The sequence below is a fragment of the Trachurus japonicus genome, chromosome 21 (assembly GCF_045865225.1).
Source record: "Trachurus japonicus isolate A0001 chromosome 21, Traja_1.0".
In the NCBI taxonomy this organism is placed as follows: domain Eukaryota; kingdom Metazoa; phylum Chordata; class Actinopteri; order Carangiformes; family Carangidae; genus Trachurus; species Trachurus japonicus.
This window is the reverse complement of record NC_140927.1, coordinates 6,695,280-6,715,924: the sequence shown is the minus strand read 5'-3', so window position 1 is coordinate 6,715,924 and position 20,645 is coordinate 6,695,280. Positions and strand designations below refer to the sequence as shown.

Genomic DNA, 20,645 nt, shown 5'->3' with positions numbered 1-20,645 from the left:
GTCTTTGTCAGTCTGCAGGAGCAGCAGCAGCTTTGTGTACATTCTGTACTTTCTGAGGTGGGTAGGCGTGTGTGCCTCTGCTGTGGTTTGTGACGTCACTAGCCCGCGACAAAACACGCCTCTCAGCGTGGCTCGCCGTCACGTGTGGCTGCTCCTCTACAACAGACATGGCTGCCGTGGGTTTCTGTGGAGACTGGTTCGTTTTCAGCTGCGATAAGAAGCTGGTAGCGATCCACAGCAGACAGAGCAGGTGAGCTGTCGGAACCGAGACTCACTTCACCAGGCGAACCGAGCTCCAGCTGCTAGCCGAGCAGCTAGCAGCCTTAGCCCGCTGTAGCTCTGACCAACCGCTTACAGCTCCTGTCTTTTAACATTAACTTGAATTTCTGTCATTTTTCATGAACAGCAGGAGTAAAATCAGATGTTCACTGGATCTGTACAACAAGTTCCATTAGTTCTAGATGGTTCCCTGATCGTTTCTCTGCTGCATGTCCTCCAGATCTATTTAATAATGTTACTTGACAACTAGAACATTTCCTCTCGGGAAATTTTGAATGGGCCACGGGGCTACTGCCGGTTGTGCCATCTCTGTCAACATGGGAATCAAACCCACGATCTTAAGGTCAAGACAGAGCTGATCAGACAGACACATGATCATCTTTCTATAAGCACTGATATGGAGGAGCTGTAACCACATTAGGTTACCTGTGTGTGTGTGTGTGTGTGTGTGTGTGCGTGTGTGCGTGCGTGCGTGCGTGCGTAATAGGGCCAGGACTCAATTAATGTAATTAATTAGAGGCTTTGTAATTAATTAATCGCAATTAATTGCATTTTAATCGCATATAAATATTTGACCTGAGAACAGTGAGAAGTATTTTTTTCACATGGATTTTAGTATACCATTGAATGACTGAATAGCTTAAGCAACAAAACATTGTTTTTTTTTTCAAGGTGGTACTTAACCAAGACCAACATGCAAATTATCGATTAATTCATTAATCGATATTTGATACAGATTTAAATGGTCTTTCCTGCCAATACACTATGATGATTACTGTAGTATTTAACTAGGCTACATAAATCACAGTAGCATAAACTGATTTGTTGAACGGACCAGGTGATGGGCTGACTGGTCCTGTCTAACTTCTGTGTACTGGGTGCCATTGTGCAGGGTGTTAAGGCAGCCTTCCTCCACTGCAGTCCCTATGGTCCTGGACCCTCTGGCTGGTGGGGTGGGCTGCTTTCAGCTGGGGGGACTCTATCAGCTGCTCCCACGAGAGGCATTTGACGCATTTGACACCAACAAGGTTTAACTTTAAAACCAGATTAAATCATGGTTTAAGTTTAAATTCTGTTGCACGTTAACTGTGTTTTAATCACATGAAGGTGTGTGTGTGTTTGTGTGTGTGTGTGTGTGTGTGTGTGTGTGTGTGTGTGACTGTAATCACATGAAGCTGGCTCTAGAGTCTGTGTGTGTGTGTGTGTGTGACTGACTTGACACATAGTTAGTTAGTAGCTGCATCCTGTGTCAGTCTGATTTAGCTGTGTCTGTGTTTATAAACATTTAAACGAGTGCCAGGTGGATTGTTTATGAAGTTAACGAGCTCTGGCCTGAGGATCAAAGAGGTTACCACGGCGATAGGGGCCCCCGCAGGCTGAGACAGACAGAAACGTGGAGAAAAAGAGCCATTTTCTGCCTCTGCACCGGTCTCACATTTAGGCTTAGCATGACAAAACGGTAACTCCTATCAGAACAAAACACAGATCAACATTGCTCTAAGGACTTACTGAAAATGTTGGTACGATTTGGTGTTTCTACAGTAAATATTTTGGCGACACTGGCAGTTTTAAAACATCAGGCCGTTCTGCTTCTCTCAGAAAATATTTGTATTGGAGTCAATGAGGAGCAGAGACAGACGTGGCCGCACTTAGAGGCTCAGAGTTTAAATTCTGTAAGTCACTCTGATATTTTGAGCAGATTAAGAGATCGAGGATGAGCTCGTCTACAAACGTGGCGGAAATTATGTGTGTAGAGTGTAAATTGTGTCCGTTTGGAGTTTGGAAAGAGAAAAAATCTGGAGTTTTTCTGGCATCTCTCCCACTCTAACCGATGATGTCACGCACTCTGACACGAACATTCCGTCCAATACACACCCATTATAATCTCATAATTTCTCCAAAAATGATCATGGTCATTGAACAGGGATTGATCAAAAACTATATGACCTATCAAAACGTGGAGTAATACGCCAATACACAAGACTTGTGTCTACTGTTTAAAGTTTAAATGGAGTCTCTAGGTGAAAGTATGCCTGAGCAGTAGACGTTTGTTAAACTCCAATGATTGGTCTTTTTCGGTCTTTTTTTTCCGCCCGTCCCATTGACTTACATGCAAAAATTTTGCGCAGTTTTTCGCGACTTACGTCGCGAAAAATTCGTAAACTGTTGAGAAAAGTAATAGCACAGCGATCCCGATCAGGACGCACGTTTTGATATATAATTTGGACTAGTTTGGACTAGTAGCGAATCGAAAAAGCGTCCGGAAGATGAAAAATAAGAAAAAATCCACACAATAACAGGGCACTGGTCCCTGCAGCTATTTCATAGCTGTTGGGACCAGTGCCCGGTGCGATTGTCCGCGGCCCTAATTAGGTGCACTAGGTCAGCTTCTTTGTTAAATGTTTTATATGTGTGTATATGGTTCTTTATTTAATTATCACTATTAATAACATCATATTTGCAGTTTCCCTGTTCAAGCCATTACTGAGGAGTTCAGAAATGTTGATTTCCAGTGTTCTGACAGACAGATCTGACAAACTGAGGGAAAGAAGAAAAGTAAATAGATGAAGTCTTTGATTTAAAGTGAATTTTCTGTGACACTTAATTTGCTTGTGCCACTATTGAAGGAATGTTTTTACTAGGAGCGTCTCTGTGTTATCCATAATTTTGCATTTGAATTGAAAAGAATGGGTTTCTGAAATAAGATCAAATCAGATCTCATAACAAAAGAGTCACACCTGTAAACCAGCTGAATATCAGAAAACCTGATGTAAGTAAATACTGTCTGACAAATTAAGGAATCGGAATCTTAATCTTAACACGCATTTCCACCGAATCAAATCTGTAGGCTATTTTGAGCGTAAAAATAAGACAAATAGAAACTAAACAAAAAACTTTATTGTCCATAGTTTTCTTTGTTTGATACATCAAGAGACTTTTGATAAATGAACAGCTCCTGCATCGACTCGCTCTGCTGCTAGTTTTAATAATATGTGATCGTGTTCTACCAATGAATTAACAATGGCAGAAATAAGCCTGTGTTCAGAGCTGCCTTCTCCCCACTGAGGAAAGTCAGCATGTAAAATGTCCACCTACACCTCAGAGGAAATAAGTGCTTTCTTTAAAAGGTAATCTGAGCTAGACTCAGTCAAACTAGAGAAATAGATGAGAGTCCTTCTGACTCTTAATTTGTCAGGCCTTTCTCGTTGCAGAGAGCCGTTTGTGTTTGACTGCACCACAGCTGAGAAGAGACCCAAGATCAGCCAGGACAACAACAACAGGTACGGACCAGCAGATAGTCCTGAGGTTTGTACTGTGAAGATTTAACATGAGCAAGGTAACTAAAGGGTTAACTCTGGGTTCTCCCTCTTGTGACAGCACAACACCATGTTTCCATTCCACATGTGTGTGTGTGTCTGTAACTGCTGCTGGGATCACCGTGGCGAGGATTTTCCTCCCAGTCCTCCTGACCCAGGTGGCTCAGCTCTGCCTCTTCCACATGAAGAGAGGACAGCCCAGGGTTCAACCTGATCTGTAGTTGAGACTTGGGTTGTCAAATGAGTGAGTGTTCATGTTTTAAGAAAACCAGAAAACTTCATTTCATTTTGATAACATGTGCTGCAAATGCTCAAAACCAAAAGATGACATTAACACACTGAAGTGCATCAAGGAGACACAGAGCAGCTCAGGTCAACTTTTGAATGAAAAGTTGAAGACTTGTCACTGGTGTGTTAGGAAGGTTTGATTGGTTTCAGATATCACTGTACGTGAAGCTGTTAGCTGCCTTCTGTGTATGTTCAGTGTGTGTGTATGTGATAAGGTTCCCATCAGTGAATGCTTTTGCAAAAACATTTCAATCTCTGAAAGTATCGGCATATTTGCTTTTACAGTCTTCTGCTGTAACAATGTCTCGTTTTTAGTTTAATCCAACAGATCAAACAGAAACATAACATATGGTTTACCATTCTTCCTGTTCATTAGAACACACATCAAACCTGGCACATGCTGTTGGAACCAAACAGGGTGTACTGTACATCTGTGGACCGGAGGTCTGGGGGTATTCTGCCTCAAGGGGGCGCTACAGATACATGCTGTTGCATCTGGCACTGCATGGATTCATGGGTTTAATTGCTCTAGGATGATTATTTAGTCTATTTATAAAACCGACATGGCTTAGGCAACTATTTAGACTAATCCACCTTTTACAGACCTGATTTCTTCAGCTCATCCACTGAATGGGTAATGGAAGTTTTCTGACTGGAACCCCAGATCAGTTCAGAACTCTTTATAGATTTTAAGAAATGTAAAATTAAATAACAGCTAAATAAAACATCTCTTTTTGCTCAGTGCTGGATTCAGTGTTATCCGATGATTCTTCTGAAACCAGTAGAATTATTTTTTCCTCACACCAACATTTTGACTGAGATGTCACTGTCTCCACCTTCTCTGGAGTTCCAGTGTCAGAGTCCCACTGACCGAGTCCCAACAATTCACAACTGTGACGTGATTGTGATGCTTGATGTTTTCTTCAGTTACAGTGCATTCAGCCATCCGGCCCACCATGCAATTCACACAAATACAGTCTTGAGTCTTCTGTTCTCACACTGCTCACACCTGAACTCATTCACTACAGATTTTTGTTTTTACAAAAACTAGGGCTGTCAAACGATTAATTTTTCGAATCGCGATTAATCGCATTTTTTCCATAGTTAACTCGCGATTAATCTCTATTAAAAATATTATATATGGCGCTTTGGACTTTCAACACTCCAAAGTGTTATAATCTCTAGACAAACAACTTTTAGACCAGACCTAGTAGGCCTACCTAATCATAACACATGATGCATGAAACTCACACAGAATTGAAACGAATTGCATCCAGTGGAAATTGCCCTTTACTTTGCTATGCCTCTGCCTGGCCATGTGCATTTGTTGACAACAGAAGCCGTCAAAAAATCAATACATCGCCACGTGCAGTCAAAAAATCAATACATGGCCATGTGCATTTGTTGACAACAAAGCCGTCAAAAAATCAATGGATGGAGCTGTGGATATATGTTAGACTGTGTATATTTGTGTAGCAACCAACTTGAAGGTGCCTTACCGCCACCTACTGGACTGGAGGTCCACACTCCAGTCCTCCAGTCCAGCAGACAGAGGACAAAATGGGCCGCGATTAACCGCGATTAAAAAATTTAATCGCGTTAATTTTTTTAATTAATCTCATCGCGATTAACGCGTTAACTCTGACAGCCCTAACAAAAACATAACATTATCAAATATCAATAAAAAGAAAAGGGGAGAGAGACAGCTCCATATTAATAAATACACTGCAAGTGAGTACAAATCTTGTATAAAAGTAAACTGAGAGTAATGTATGAAGCAGAAACTCCATGTCCATGTCAGGTCTGTAACATGGAGTGAAAATGTTAGTAGTTGTATCAGTAGTAGTAGTTTATTTGATCTTCAGGCATCAATTAACATTCAATAATACATTAATTAATTCAAACTTAAAGCAGAAGTAAGCGGAATGTTTGTAAGTATTATAAGTCTTAATATAATAATAATATAATTATAGTTATATCTTCCGACAGCAATCACTTCGGTCTGTCAGTCACTCTGCTCTGCTGTAAGCCGAGGAGAAAACTTTCCTTGTATCCTACAGCCTTTATCCAATGAGGAGAGAGAACGGCATAAAGGGGCGGTCCTCTCTGTGTGTGCAGCCAAGGGATGCGCGTGAATGTGGTGACGTAGGAACGAGGGCGGGGACTGCTAACTCCATCGGCTGACAAGAAGTTAGCCAAAACCACCGGATCACTTACTTCTGCTTTAATTCATAAATGTAACATAGATTAAAAGGGTGTAGGCTGAAGCTATTCAGCTTATAAATGCCGACCTTTAATTCTTCATTTCAGTTAAACCTAGGTCCTATGGAGCTCTTCATGGTTTCAATGGAACAGAAAGTAGAAGACATTTTATAATCAACAGATGAAGCCAAAATAAATAAACAGCATTAAAGTTGCAGTCAAATCCCAAATGTTCATTCCTGTTTATAGTTTTGTGTCATACTGTGTTTTAATTTCTTTTTAAACTGTTATGTTTTTGCTTTAAGATCCTCTGGCAGCCACAGAGATACACATGCAATGTAGTAACTATACTGGCTTGTTTTAAGTTAGCTCCTATCTCTCCTCTCTTTCCTCAAACATTTTTTGAACATTGTTAGGGAGTAAATTATTCTTTGCTTTGTATATTATCTGTGCAGGTTTAATTTTCACTAAGTCAGCGAACTTTAATACTCTTAGTTTGATAAACAAATGACTGGTGTGGTGGTTGTATCCTGCATGATGCATGTTTACATCCCTGTTTATCCAGAGCCAAATGGAATATGAGCAGGTTGAGTAATGTCTTTGTCAATTTGACCTTTGACCTTTAGTCACCAAAATCAAAGGGCTTCATTCTTGAATCAAGTGGGCAGTTGATTGAGTGTAAGGTGGTGGTGCAGAGACATGAAGATGTGACTGTGTGTGTCAGCAGCGATGGCTGTCCCTCAGAGGAGACAGGAGACGACAGAGTCCTCAGCTTCACCGTGTCTCCGTCTGGGAAGCTGCTGGCGCTGACCGATGACTCCAAGAGGCTGGTGCTGTTTCACTGTCAGCCTGCATGGACATGTGTCAGCATCAGGTACCGGCTCCAACTCTGTCCTCACAGCAGCGTGTTGCACTCTACATATCATGTTGTGTGTCAGTAATCAGGGTGGGTGTGTGTGTGTGTGTGTGTGTGTGTGTAGGTGGGTGGTGAGGAGGTGCACATCTCTGGTCTTCAGCCAGGCCGAGGACCAGCTGCTGGTGGCCGACAAGTCAGGAGACGTGTACTCGTTCTCAGTGCTGGAGGCAGAGAAGGAGGGAGAGCTGAAGATGGGCCACCTGTCCATGCTGCTGGCTGTGGTGAGAGCAGCAACACACACTCACAACTACACAGCCACACTGCAGTCTCCCCTATAGACTCACAACTACACACTCACACTGCAGTCTCCCCTATAGAGGGTATGCACATGACGTCACGGTACTCGGACGTCGCTGTGGAACGTCCACTGAGTGGCAAAAAGACGAGTGGCAGAGCCGCCAAAGTTTCAAAACGAGCAAGTAACGAAGCGATTTTCTCCGAGCGGTCACTGGAGCGGTCATTTTTTTCGATCGATCAGCTGTGTTTACCGTTTCAGGTGTCATAGTTCTGATGTTTAGACAGATAAATTAGTCCTCTAACACATCCTACAGTTTGACTTGTTAGAGTTTTTCAGAATAAAAGCAGCTCGTGTTCTAGTGTCGGGAGTCAGTGTCAGGATGACAGTAACAGCTGTAATCTCGTCCCTCTGCACAGTAACAGTGAGCCTGTCAGTCACTCTGCAGGTGCCGCGGTCACTGCGTGTTACAGGAAGTGTCCGTGGAGCAGACGCTTTTGGGGAGCTGGTTGTCGATTCCATTTGACATCAATTTGTTTTGATATAAGATATTTTATCCAGTTTATGAGTCCACCGCTGTCCGCCAGCATGTTGAGGGACGCTTGTTTTGCCACTCAGTCCGATCGAACGGGGCGTTGCCGAGGGCAACGTGACGTAAACGCATACCCTCTATAGACTCACAACTACACACTCACACTGCAGTCTCCCCTATAGACTCACAACTACACACGTTTTGCCGGTTTGGTGGAATTGTACGTTTACGTTTCCATGGTTTTCAGTCGTTGTCATAGTTACGGTAAACGCATGGATCTATTAACGCTGGCTTTTAACACGGATGTCAATTTGTGTGATATCCACTGTTAAAAGCTGGTGTGATGATCCATGCGTTTTACAGATTTTCATTGGGGGAAAAAAAAAAAATTCATGCATTTACTGCGACTACCGAAACCATGGAAACGTAAACATAAAATTCCACCGGAAGAGCAAAACCAGCAAAACAGGCTACGTTTTTGACGTTTGGAAAAAGGTGGATAGACTCACAACTACACACCCACACTGCAGTCTCCCCTCATAGACTCACAGACTCACAACTACACACCCACACTGCAGTCTCTCAAACCCTTCAAAGTCAGTAATCACCCAGTGTGACATCTGTAGCCATTGTTGACAACCACTGGTTCCTCTGAGCTCTGAACACACGATTTCTGGTCTGGTTCTGGTTCTGGTTCTGGTTCTTGCCAGCTGGAGACTCTTTAGAGAGTTTTTCGGACAGCCTGACAGGAGAGAGTTACAGTAGTCCAGCCTAGAAGTGATAACTGCATGCACCAGTTTCTCAGCGTCACTCTGGGAGAGGATATTCCTAATCTTAGCGATACTGCGCAGATGGAAGAAGGCGGTCCTAGTCATGTTGTTTATGTGGGAGCTGAAGGAAAGGTCCTGGTCAAAAATGACTCCAAGGTTCCTCGCAGTTGTACTTGGGGTCAGGGTGATGCCATCTAGAGTAGTGATCTGATTAGAGCAGTGGTTCCCAACCTGGGGGGCGGGACCCCCCAAGGGGGGCGCCAAAGATCCAGGGGGGGTCACGAAGCCCTCTTGATTTTAAGGGGTTTAATAATTTTAATGTAATTAAAATGTTTAATAAATGAGTAGGCTAAGCATTTAATTCATATATGTGACAAAATCAACTAAATTCAAGGGCCACATTAAACATTTATTCGTGTATTTAAATAGATAAACAAATAAATTATAGGCCTATATCAATAGATGATTGAATATCAACAGTTTTAAAACATTAAATACATAATATACAGCAGGGCAATATCAGTCACAACAAATACTACTGATAATAGTATTTTTGGTTACAGAAGTTAATACATTTAATTTCATTTCATTTTGATTTATTTCATTCATGGTTCTCACATAGTTGCACATATACATTGTGTACACATTTTCATCATGAATGAAAAGGAGCAGGATGAAGAAAAAACTTATAATACCTGCCCCTCTCTGTGGGGTTCTGTATACACAAGTAACCACAATGTTTCTGCTCTTTTCTAACTCAATTTCCACAGTTATACATTCCATTAGATTTTCTTTAACAATTGTCATATTTTGAATTACTCTGCAACTCAAGTCTCTGTCAACAAAAAAAGCCACTCCCCCTCCGATCTTATTTTCTCTATTTATGTAGTGTAACTCATAGCCATCAAGATGAAACTCAGTGCCTCTCTCTTTCTTTATCCATGTCTCTGATAATGCAATCACCTTAAATTTTCCTTTTAATTTATTCAGATACTCTTTAATTTTAGTAAAGTTTGCATACATGCTTCTTGAATTAAAATGAATTAACGAAAATGTATTGTCCATTACAATTTTGGCATTGAGCTCATCATCAGAATAATATTTACAAGTGTCAATAATATTATTAAACACGTGACTCTCCGGGTCTACCTGATATTCAAAATCATACACTTTGCAGTCAGATCCCGTAAATGTTCGATTCTCTAAGAACTCTGTCATTTAAGACGAGAGAACTAAATACAGCAACAAAACAAACAACAAACAACAAAATTTCATGGTGACTGTTTTTACACAGGGAATCCCCAGTCCACTGTCCTTGTCTTTGTTTTGTCTATCTGTCCATACCTTTTTCATAGAGTCACTTTCTGGTGGTCTCCTCTTCGACTCCTCTTCGTTTTCCCTCGCGCCTCCTCTTCATCCTCTTCCTCCTCTTCTTCGTCGCCGTCTTCATGCTTTTTGTTAGCATCCAATAATGTCTTTACCCCAGACAGCATTTCCTTTGCCGGGTTTGCTCTCCTGCTGGGCGCAGTCTCCCACCCGGAAGCCTTCAGCATGGACTCCAAGTCGGGCTCTCTGGGCGTCATCTCCATGGCAACTCCATAGTCGCGGAGCCCCTCTGCTGCGTGTCGGGGGTCGCGAAACACTCTCACTTTTCCTCCAGCCTCTGTTATCTTCAGGAAAAAACCTTGCTGGAAAAAGCACACGCGCCTTTATCCCTCTCTCCTTCAGTTGCTTTCTGACATCCCTGTACTTACATTTATAATTGATCAAAAAGCTAAGCTAGCAACAAAAAAAAGAATAAAACTGCTGATCTTCCTATAAAGTTATGCAGGGAATGTCATCAAGTATGAGCTGAGTGATTGAATTAATAAAAAATACAAACACAATATTTCAGTTTAGCATTGGCTGATACATCAACTTGTTTAATCAAGTAGGCCTACTGGCTAGCATGCTCAGTGGCGGCCTTAGGCATCTGGGGGCCCGTTTCAATATTTCATATGAGGCCCTATGTTAAACATAAAATTATTTGCCAGCTATGTGCCCATGTGTCGCTGATGCTTTAAACCCTGAAAGGACGCAGTAAACGCACTATCCATGCATCCCAGGTACGCACAACACATTAAGTGTTAAAATCACTATCAGGGCAAGAAACCAGGACTTAGCAGAAAAAACGAGGACTGAAGTTGGTTTTCATCAAAAAGCAAAATCATTATGTAGCTACATTTTCAGACATGAACAGGAATCTTAACACAGTCAAAAACTACAGGCTTTAACAATATTCTGAATTTAAATTGGCAACAAAAGTAATGAGAGCAAAGTGCTCCGCGTTATTTCAGCACCACGACCACGGACAAGGAAAGGACGAGACATGCGGACAGACAGACGTCTACAGGTGCTGATCCTGTCGGTGCTGCGGTGCTGGAGCAGCCACTGGAGGCAGACAGACAGCTGTCTCCTCCATTATTAAAATCTGTAAATAAGCTGCCAATAATATCACATTTTAGTTGTGCTCTCGCTGTGTTTTATTTCTCTGTTAAGTTAGGACGTACTCATAAATCGCCTGTTTGGAGGCATTTTAACCCGAGGAAAAAAGGAAAAGAGGAGGAAAGTGATTGACAGACGTCAATCATCAGGTTACGCAACTGGGCGCACGTCAGGAGGAAAGCAGGAAAAACAAAAGGACATTAGAAACGCTAAGAGAAAAGGAATAATACTGGGAGAAGGAAAACGAGGGTCTATTGATAGTTTGCGGGCCGTTTTCAAAGGCAAGCCTACGTTGTTATTGATATTTCCTGCCGTATTATTAATTAGGAGCGATTAGAAGGCTACTGTTGCGGTGTGGCATGACACGCGCATCAGGTTGTAGAGCGGATCAGGGGTCGAGTGTGTGACCGCACGGTGGACAGAGCTGTTTGTGTGTGTGGTGGATGTAGGCCTGTGTGTGTATGTTAAGGTAAAACCTAGGTGATGAATTATTGTACTGTCTTTTACTTGGTGGCTGGCAGCTGGGGGCCCCCCTGGTGGCTGGGGCCCGTTTCAATTGAAACGGTTGAAACATAGGTAAGGCCGCCTATGAGCATGCTACATTATGTTCAGCATGCTTCTTTACAAGTTACCAAAACCAGCATCTCACTCATCACCCCAAACACTTAAAGCAGAAGTAAGTGATATATTTGTGTTAATATAAGTCTTAAATAGTTATATCTTCCGACAGCAATCACTTACATAGAGTGTTTGGACTGAAACACGGGTCTGTCAGTCACTCTGCTCTGCTCTGAGCCGAAGAGAAAACATTTATCGTATCCTACAGTTTTTATCCAATGAGGAGAGAGAACGGCATGCAGGGCTGTGTGTGCAGCCAAGGGACGCCGTGAATGTGGCGACGTAGCGACGAGGACTGTTATGGTGCGTTCAAGGAAACTCGTATTTTTCCGACCGTGAAGTGGTACCAGTTCGATCTGGTACGAGTTCACCGGTCGGAAGTTACGAGTGGCCGTTATAGTGACTTTCACCGGTAAAACAGGTCGGAAAAACACGAGTGGGTTGCCTGAAACGCTACAAAGTCGTAAGTTGTGACTTGAAGCTGTAATTTACGATTTCAAAAGCCTGCCTGGAACGCAGCATTAGCGAAAACGACCGGACCACTTACTTCTGCTTTAAGTTATGTTACATGAATATAACCCCAGATCTGACTTCACTGTGAGGTCAAAGTGAAGAATGTCCTGAAAGCTCATCAACTCCGATAGGCCTATATCAATAGATGATTAAATATCAACAGTTTTAAAACATTAAATACATAATATACAGCAGGGCAATATCAGTCACAATGAATTTGAAAAACAGCATGGAACAATGAGAAAAAACCTGTGTAAAATTACAACATATTCTTCAGAACTTGTACTTTTAAAAACACAATTATGTTTTTAAAAGTACAAGTTCTGAAGCAATATGTTGTAATCATACACAGGTTCTCCTGATTGTTTGTTCCATGCTGTTATTAAATTACTGAAATATAATAAAGTATTTCATGTAAAAGAAGTTATGATGTTCCTTATTTTATTTTACATCGGGGGGGGGGTCACCAAAGTTTTCAATGGTAAAAATATGGGTCCCTTAAGAAAAAGGTTGGGAAACACTGGATTAGAGGACGAGTCCCTGAGGTGTTTAGGTCCAAACACCATGACCTCAGTTTTATCTGAATTCAGTAGCAAGAAGTAAGAGGACATCCAGGATTTAAAGTATTCCTTCCAGATTATATCGTCTAATGGAAGCATGTAAAGAATATTGTGTTGACATTACACAAAGGATTACCGTGGTTACCGGGCCAAAGTGTCTCTTTCTGTGCTGAATGCCTTGTCCCCTCTGCTCCTTCAGACCATGTCACCTGATGACAGGTTCATCATCACAGCCGACCGCGACGAGAAAATCCGAGTGAGCCACCTCAGGTCTCCATACAACATCCAGTCCTTCTGCCTGGGACACCAGCAGTGAGTATCTGCAGACTGCAGCCGGACACAGGACACTGACCTGATGGACAGTGTGTGTTTCAAAATGTTTCTGGCTCATCTCACACATCTTTTCAGTTTTTCCTCCTTTTCATGTTTGAATCCAGTTAAACTGAACCCTGGCTGGTTTTCCCCCTGAGCTCACTTTGTAAAGATGGCCCCAGGCAAACTGTGGAGTCAGGCTGTCAGATCCAACTTCGCTATTCGAACAGAACTCGAATGATCGTCAAAATGAGAACATTCGAAGGTGGAAACTGACGTTCGAACGTGTGCCTTCCATAACAAGGCAAATGAACGTATATACTGTATATTGTATTGCGTCGCAACGTTCAGAGTTGTAAACATGTTGATAAAACAAACAATTTTGTTGTTGTTGTGCACAAGGTAGAGCTACAGCTTCAAATATACGAGCAGAGTTTTTTTAATTGCAATACACGCACTCCTTCTTCTTTTTGAATGGATCGATCTGCGGACCACTAGCGTGCCGATCACGGATCAACTGTGATCTGTTGCACAACTACTTATTATATTTTGATTTCCCTTCTTGAAGTTTTAAATTAAGTTGGTAAAACTTAAAACTAGTGTGTTGCTAATGTTACATAACAAATTTGGTTGGAATGCCCTTTAGTGGACGCAGGATGTAATAATAAGCTGCTATAGGTGGATATAATGAGTTAAAAACAACGGGTTAGATGGGTTAGAAATTGGAACCTGATTTGGGGGGAAGATTAACAGCCCTACTGTGAAGCAGAAGCAGCTCTGGACTTAATCTGACCACACCATACATATACAAATAAAATTGCCTTGCCTTGCCACACCAACAGGTAAACTAACAAGTTTAGTTTCCACAACCTCCTGAGAAATAAGCAGAGAAAGGTTCTCATGTGGTTTGTATGATGCACTGTGGTTCTCTGGAACTGTTCTCTGTGTAAAAGCAAACTGAGCCGGGGGGAGAATGCTACCAGTCCATGAACTCATCAGCTCAGAGCAGAAGAAACAACGTGAAGGTGTTAAAGGGATAGTTCACTCAAAATTCAAATTGCACTCATTATCTACCTCATGTGGACTAAGGGCTGGGAGAAGTTTCAGAGTCCTCCGTGCCTTCTCTTGAGTTACAGGGGGTCTCGGCATAGCAGTGCATGTGCATATAACACAAATGGATACCACTTTTATTCGTAACAAAAATACACACCAAAAAACATCCAAATATCTCCATGCTGCTCGTATGTAATGTCCCTCTTGTATTGAAGCCCCGAAATGCGAAATTGTTCCGAAAAAAATTAAATAAGTCTATATTCATGGATGCAAACAGCGCGCCGAAAAGCGAAACTCGCTTTTTTCATGACCAATTAGGTGACTTGTGTGAATCGTTCAGATCCGAAGAGTTTTTGTTTTGGGGAAGGGGGGGGGGGTCTCAGCGTCTCAGCTGGGGTCAGTAAAATGTTTTTCTAACAGGCTGACAGTGACAATCACGTGAAACTGAGGCGAACTCATTCATGGTCTCTGATTATATTGATAACAGCCGACATATGACAGCCGACCTCCAATGTAGACGCGACGTGCGCGCTCATTAAAGCGGCGCGTATCCGCGTGCAGTCGGTGCGACGGCGACGCCGTTTTTTTTTTCCCCCGTGCATGTGGAGCTGTGATGTCTGTGGAGCTGTGCGCCGCGGAGATGCACGGTTCTCTACGTTGCTGTGTCAGGCAGGTGTTTCCCACGGAGCTCTGCCCCGTTTCAGAGGTGAAGGAAGCCCTAAGTAGAAAGACGTCGCCTCCGCGATGTAGAATGTGTTCAATTAAAGTGAAACTAACACATTATATAGGCCTATATGTCCATTACACACTGAATGAAACATCCCATGTCTTTATTTATTCAGTTTATTTTAATAGTAATAATTATGACTAACATTCAGTGAAGACCTAAAATTCAGTATCTCCAAAATGGAAATATTGCTAAGGAATTTTTTTTTAAAGCATTTTTAATATAGAAATGTTGGCCTTCTGAAAACTATGTCCATCTATAATCAATCAATACTTGGTTGAACTACTGGAAATTGACTTTTCCGTGATTTGTTAATGGTGAGCACCCCCCCCCCCCCCCAGGAAATTCCTCTCTTTTTTGGTCCTGACCCGTTTGCATCCCTGTATATTTTAAACTTGTTTGTAGCGGAAGCGGAGGACGGACCCTGGTCCCTTCCAAATTGGACGAATGGAGATATTTGGATGTTTTTTGGTGTGTCTTTTTGTCACCAAGACAGTTGGTATCCATTTGCAACCGTTATATGGACATGCACTGCTACGCCGAGACCCCCTGTAACTCAGAGAAGGCACAGATAACTCTGAAACTTCTCCCAGCCCTTGGTCGACATGAGGGTGAGTAGATAATGAGTGCAATTTGAATTTTGGGTGAACTATCCCTTTAAACTCCCTGAGCCACAGAGCTGCAGGTGGAGTCAGGATGAACTGTGTGTTGGCTCACTGGAGGTCTGACTCTGTGTTCCTGCTCCTGTCAGGTTTGTCAGTTCTCTGCTGGTTCCACCTTCTCAGCCTCGCTGTCTGCTGTCTGGATCAGGGGTAACCTCTATTAACACACACAATACACACTGTCATATTCAGAAATATACTTCTGCATTTTAGTCAAGAGTCAGTTCTATTCTGCTGGTTTTTAGATGAATCTTTAGGATTTCCAAGCAGCTGCTTCCTGTTACTGTCCCTTCATCTGAATCAGAAAGCACCATCAGCTGACTGGGGAACAGTTGTTATTCTGATGAGTTAGAAGATGTACTGTATACACATTTGCCAGGATGGGACGGTGAAGCTGTGGGAGTACGAGTCTGGCCGGAGGCTGCAGAGCTGGGACCTCACACAGCTGGAGGACACACACAGCTCTGATCCCGACGACGACAAGGTGAACACACAACACAGGACCCACACCACTAACACACTGACAACATGACGTCTTGCCTTTTCCTGCGATGGTCTTGATTTGAATATGACGTACGTGTGTATGATGTTCACTTCTTCTGTTCATTTGATCAAATCTTAATAGAAATGGATTCCTACACATAGAATGTTAAAACTCTGTTTGAGGGAACAGCTTGTCTCTTATAGCACAGTGCAGAAAGCCCATGTTAACCCCTTCAGTGCTAGGCAGAATCCACTACTTGGCTCAAGAGCAGGATCCTTTCTCTCCATGCCATTATGAAGATTATAATGGAATGTAATAGAATAGAATAGAATAGAATAGAATAGATAATGTAATGTAATGTAATAGAATAGAATAGAATAGAATAGATAATGTAATGTAATGGAATAGAATAGAACAGATAATGTAATGGAATAGAATAGAATAGATAATGTAATGTAATGTAATAGAATAGATAATGTAATGTAATAGAATAGAATAGAACAGATAATGTAATAGAATAGAATAGATAATGGAATGGAATAGAATAGAACAGATAATGGAATGTAATAGAATAGAATAGATAATGTAATGGAATAGAATAGAATAGATAATGTAATGGAATAGAATAGAATAGATAATGTAATGTAATGTATGCGGGGGCCCCGGCGACCCAATCCCCGGACGACGACTCTGGCTTTAGGGACATGGAATGTCACCTCGCTGGGGGGGAAAGAGCCTGAGCTCGTGTGGGAGGCTGAGAGGTATCGACTAGAGATAGTCGGGCTCACCTCCACGCACGGCCTGGGCTCTGGAACCCAACTCCTTGAGAGAGGTTGGACTCTCTTCCACTCTGGAGTTGCCCATGGTGAGAGGCGGCGAGCTGGTGTGGGCTTGCTCATAGCTCCCCAGCTCAGCCGCCATGTGTTGGAGTTCTCCCCACTTAACGAGAGGGTCGCTTCCCTGCGCCTTCGGGTCGGGGATAGGTCTCTCACTGTCGTTTCGGCCTACGGGCCGAACGGCAGTGCAGAGTACCCGGCCTTCCTGGAGGCCCTGGGAGGGGTGCTGGAAAGTGCCCCAACTGGGGACTCCATCGTTCTGTTGGGGGACTTCAACGCTCACGTGGGCAGCGACAGTGTTACCTGGAGAGGTGTGATTGGGAGGAACGACCTCCCCGATCTGAACCCGAGTGGTGTTTTGTTATTGGACTTCTGTGCTAGCCACAGTCTGTCCATAACGAACACCATGTTCGAGCATAAGGGTGTCCATCAGTGCACGTGGCACCAGGACACCCTAGGACGGAGGTCAATGATCGACTTTGTAGTAGTGTCATCTGATCTCCGGCCGTATGTCTTGGACACTCGGGTGAAGAGAGGGGCTGAGCTGTCAACTGATCACCACCTGGTGGTGAGTTGGATCCGCTGGCAGGGGAGGAAGCTGGTCAGACCTGGAAGACCCAAGCGTATCGTGAGGGTCTGCTGGGAACGTCTGGCAGAATCCCCTGTCAGGGAGGTCTTCAACTCCCACCTCCGGGAGAGCTTTGACCGGATTCCGAGGGAGGCCGGAGACATTGAGTCCGAATGGACCATGTTCTCCACTTCCATTGTTGACGCGGCCATCCGGAGCTGCGGCCGCAAGGTCTCCGGCGCCTGTCGCGGCGGCAATCCCCAAACCCGGTGGTGGACACCGGAAGTAAGGGATGCCGGGTACCGGCAGGCCAAGCGGACGGCAGCCCGGGCGGTCACGGAAGCAAAAACTCGGGTCTGGGAAAAGTTCGGGGAGGCCATGGAGGAGGACTACCGGTCAGCCTCGAGGAAATTCTGGCAAACCATCCGGCGCCTCAGGAGGGGGAAGCAGTGCTCCGCCAACACTGTTTACAGTGGAGGAGGGGAGCTGTTGACCTCGACTGGGGATATCGTCGGACGGTGGAAGGAATACTTCAAGGATCTCCTCAATCCCACTGATACGCCTTCCGTCGAGGAAGCAGAGGCTGAGGATTCAGAGGTTGATTCATTCATCACCCAAGCTGAAGTCACTGAGGTAGTCCGGAAGCTCCTCAGTGGCAAGGCACCGGGGGTGGATGAGATCCGCCCTGAGTACCTCAAGTCTCTGGATGTTGCGGGGCTGTCGTGGCTGACACGCCTCTGCAGCATCGCGTGGCAGTCGGGGACAGTGCCTCTGGACTGGCAGACCGGGGTGGTGGTCCCTCTCTTCAAAAAGGGGGAGCTCCGAGAGTATGGGGTCGGAGGCCCTCTGCTGAGGGCTGTACGGTCCCTGTATGACCGGAACAGGAGCTTGGTTCGCATTGCCGGCAGTAAGTCAGACCTGTTCCCGGTGCGTGTTGGACTCCGGCAGGGCTGCCCTTTGTCACCGGTTCTGTTCATTATTTTTATGGACAGAATTTCTAGGCGCAGCCAAGTGCCGGAGGGGGTACGGTTCGGGAGCCACTTGATTTCATCTCTGCTTTTTGCAGATGATGTGGTCTTGTTGGCTCCCTCGAGCCAGGACCTTCAGCATGCACTGGGGCGGTTTGCAGCCGAGTGTGAAGCAGCTGGGATGAGAATCAGCACCTCTAAGTCCGAGGCCATGGTTCTCGACCGGAAAAAGGTGGCTTGCACCCTCCAGGTCGGGGGAGAGTTCCTGCCTCAGGTGGAGGAGTTTAAGTATCTTGGGGTCTTGTTCACGAGTGAGGGGAGAACGGAGCGCGAGATCGACAGGCGGATCGGTGCGGCGGCCGCAGTAATGCGGTCATTGTATCGGTCCGTCGTGGTGAAGAAGGAGCTGAGCCGAAAGGCAAAGCTCTCGATTTACCGGTCGATCTACGTTCCCACCCTCACCTATGGTCATGAACTCTGGGTCATGACCGAAAGAACTGGATCCCGGATACAAGCGGCCGAAATGAGTTTCCTCCGCAGGGTGGCAGGGCGCTCCCTTAGAGATGGGGTGAGGAGCTCTGTCACCCGGGAGGAGCTCGGAGTAGAGCCGCTGCTCCTCCACATCGAGAGGAGCCAGCTGAGGTGGCTCGGGCACCTGTATAGGATGCCCCCTGGACGCCTCCCTCGTGAGGTGTTCCGGGCATGTCCCACCGGGAGGAGGCCCAGAGGAAGACCCAGGACACGCTGGAGTGACTACGTCACTCGGCTGGCCTGGGAACGCCTTGGGGTCCCCCCGGAAGAGCTGGAGGAAGTGTCCGGGGAGAGGGAAGTCTGGGGATCCCTGCTCCGACTGCTGCCCCCGCGACCCGGACTCGGATAATGCGGTGGACAATGGATGGATGGATAGATAATGTAATGGAATAGAATAGAATAGATAATGGAATGGAATAGAATAGAATAGATAATGTAATGTAATAGAATAGAATAGATGATGTAATGTAATAGAATAGGATAGAATAGAATAGATAATGTAATGTAATGTAATGTAATAGAATAGAATAGATAATGTAATGTAATGTAATATAATAGAATAGATAATGTAATGTAATAGAATAGAACAGATAATGTAATGTAATAGAGTAGAATAGATAATGTAATGTAATGTAATAGAATAGATAATGTAATGTAATAGAATAGAATAGAACAGATAATGTAATGTAATAGAATAGATAATGTAATGTAATAGAATAGAATAGAATAGAACAGATAATGTAATGTAATAGAATAGAATAGATAATGGAATGGAATAGAATAGAACAGGTAATGTAATGTAATAGAATAGAATAGATAATGTAATGGAATAGAATAGAATAGATAATGTAATGTAATAGAATAGAATAGATGATGTAATGTAATAGAATAGAATAGAATAGATAATGTAATGTAATAGAATAGATAATGTAATAGAATAGAATAGATAATGTAATGGAATAGAATAGAATAGAACAGATAATGTAATAGAATAGAATAGATAATGTAATGGAATAGAATAGAATAGATAATGTAATGTAATAGAATAGAATAGATAATGTAATGGAATAGAATAGATAATGTAATGGAATAGAATAGAATAGATGATGTAATGTAATAGAATAGGATAGAATAGAATAGATAATGTAATGTAATAGAATAGAATAGAATAGATAATGTAATGTAATAGAATAGAATAGATAATGTAATGTAATGTAATAGAATAGAATAGTAGGGCTGTTTTCGACTAAGGATTTTCATAGTCTAATCTGATTCGTCAGATTTTGCCGTAGTCGACTGATTTTTTTTTTTTAGATAGCAGCAAATTTGCGACTTTTTCCCGTTTCAAACAAAAGAGCTAAAACACCCAAAACAATGGTAGGTGTAAAACAAATACCTTTATTTATTTCCCACACTTTGGATGATTTTTAGTAGCCATTGTGAGCCAGGGTATGCGTTTATGTCACGTTGCCCTGGACAACACTCCTTTTGCTCGGACTGTGAGTGGCAAATCAAACATCCCTCAACGTGATGAAGGATAGCGGTGGTCGTGGACACAGAGAAACCGGGTAAAACATGTAGTATCAAAACAAACTGAGGTCAGAAGGACTCGACAATCCGTACATTACGTTAATCAATCCTGTAACACACACAGTGTGACCGCGGCACCGGCAGAGAGACAGACAGGCTGCAGAGGGACGACATTACAGCTGTGACTCCCGACACTTATGGTGCGTTCATTACAACTCGGAAGTCGGAAAAAAAACAAGTTCCTCTTCTGAAAAACTCTG

General features: G+C 43.4%; 1 protein-coding gene across 3 annotated transcripts in view; it reads left to right on the top strand.

Moving 5' to 3' along the window:
- The first annotated feature begins 102 nt into the window (after positions 1-102).
- wdr4 (WD repeat domain 4) overlaps positions 103-20,645 on the top strand; it is a 32,343-nt gene continuing 11,800 nt past the window's right edge. For 2 of the 3 annotated variants that reach the window (XM_085764439.1, XM_085764437.1), the window contains exons 1-7: positions 103-250; positions 3,492-3,560; positions 6,811-6,960; positions 7,067-7,223; positions 12,914-13,026; positions 15,558-15,618; positions 15,848-15,952. In XM_085764439.1, the coding sequence (XP_085620565.1) occupies positions 168-250; positions 3,492-3,560; positions 6,811-6,960; positions 7,067-7,223; positions 12,914-13,026; positions 15,558-15,618; positions 15,848-15,952 (738 nt within the window). In that variant the 5' untranslated portion in view covers positions 103-167. The remainder of the gene's footprint in view (positions 251-3,491; positions 3,561-6,810; positions 6,961-7,066; positions 7,224-12,913; positions 13,027-15,557; positions 15,619-15,847; positions 15,953-20,645) is intronic. The other variant, XM_085764438.1, reaches the window with a different exon arrangement.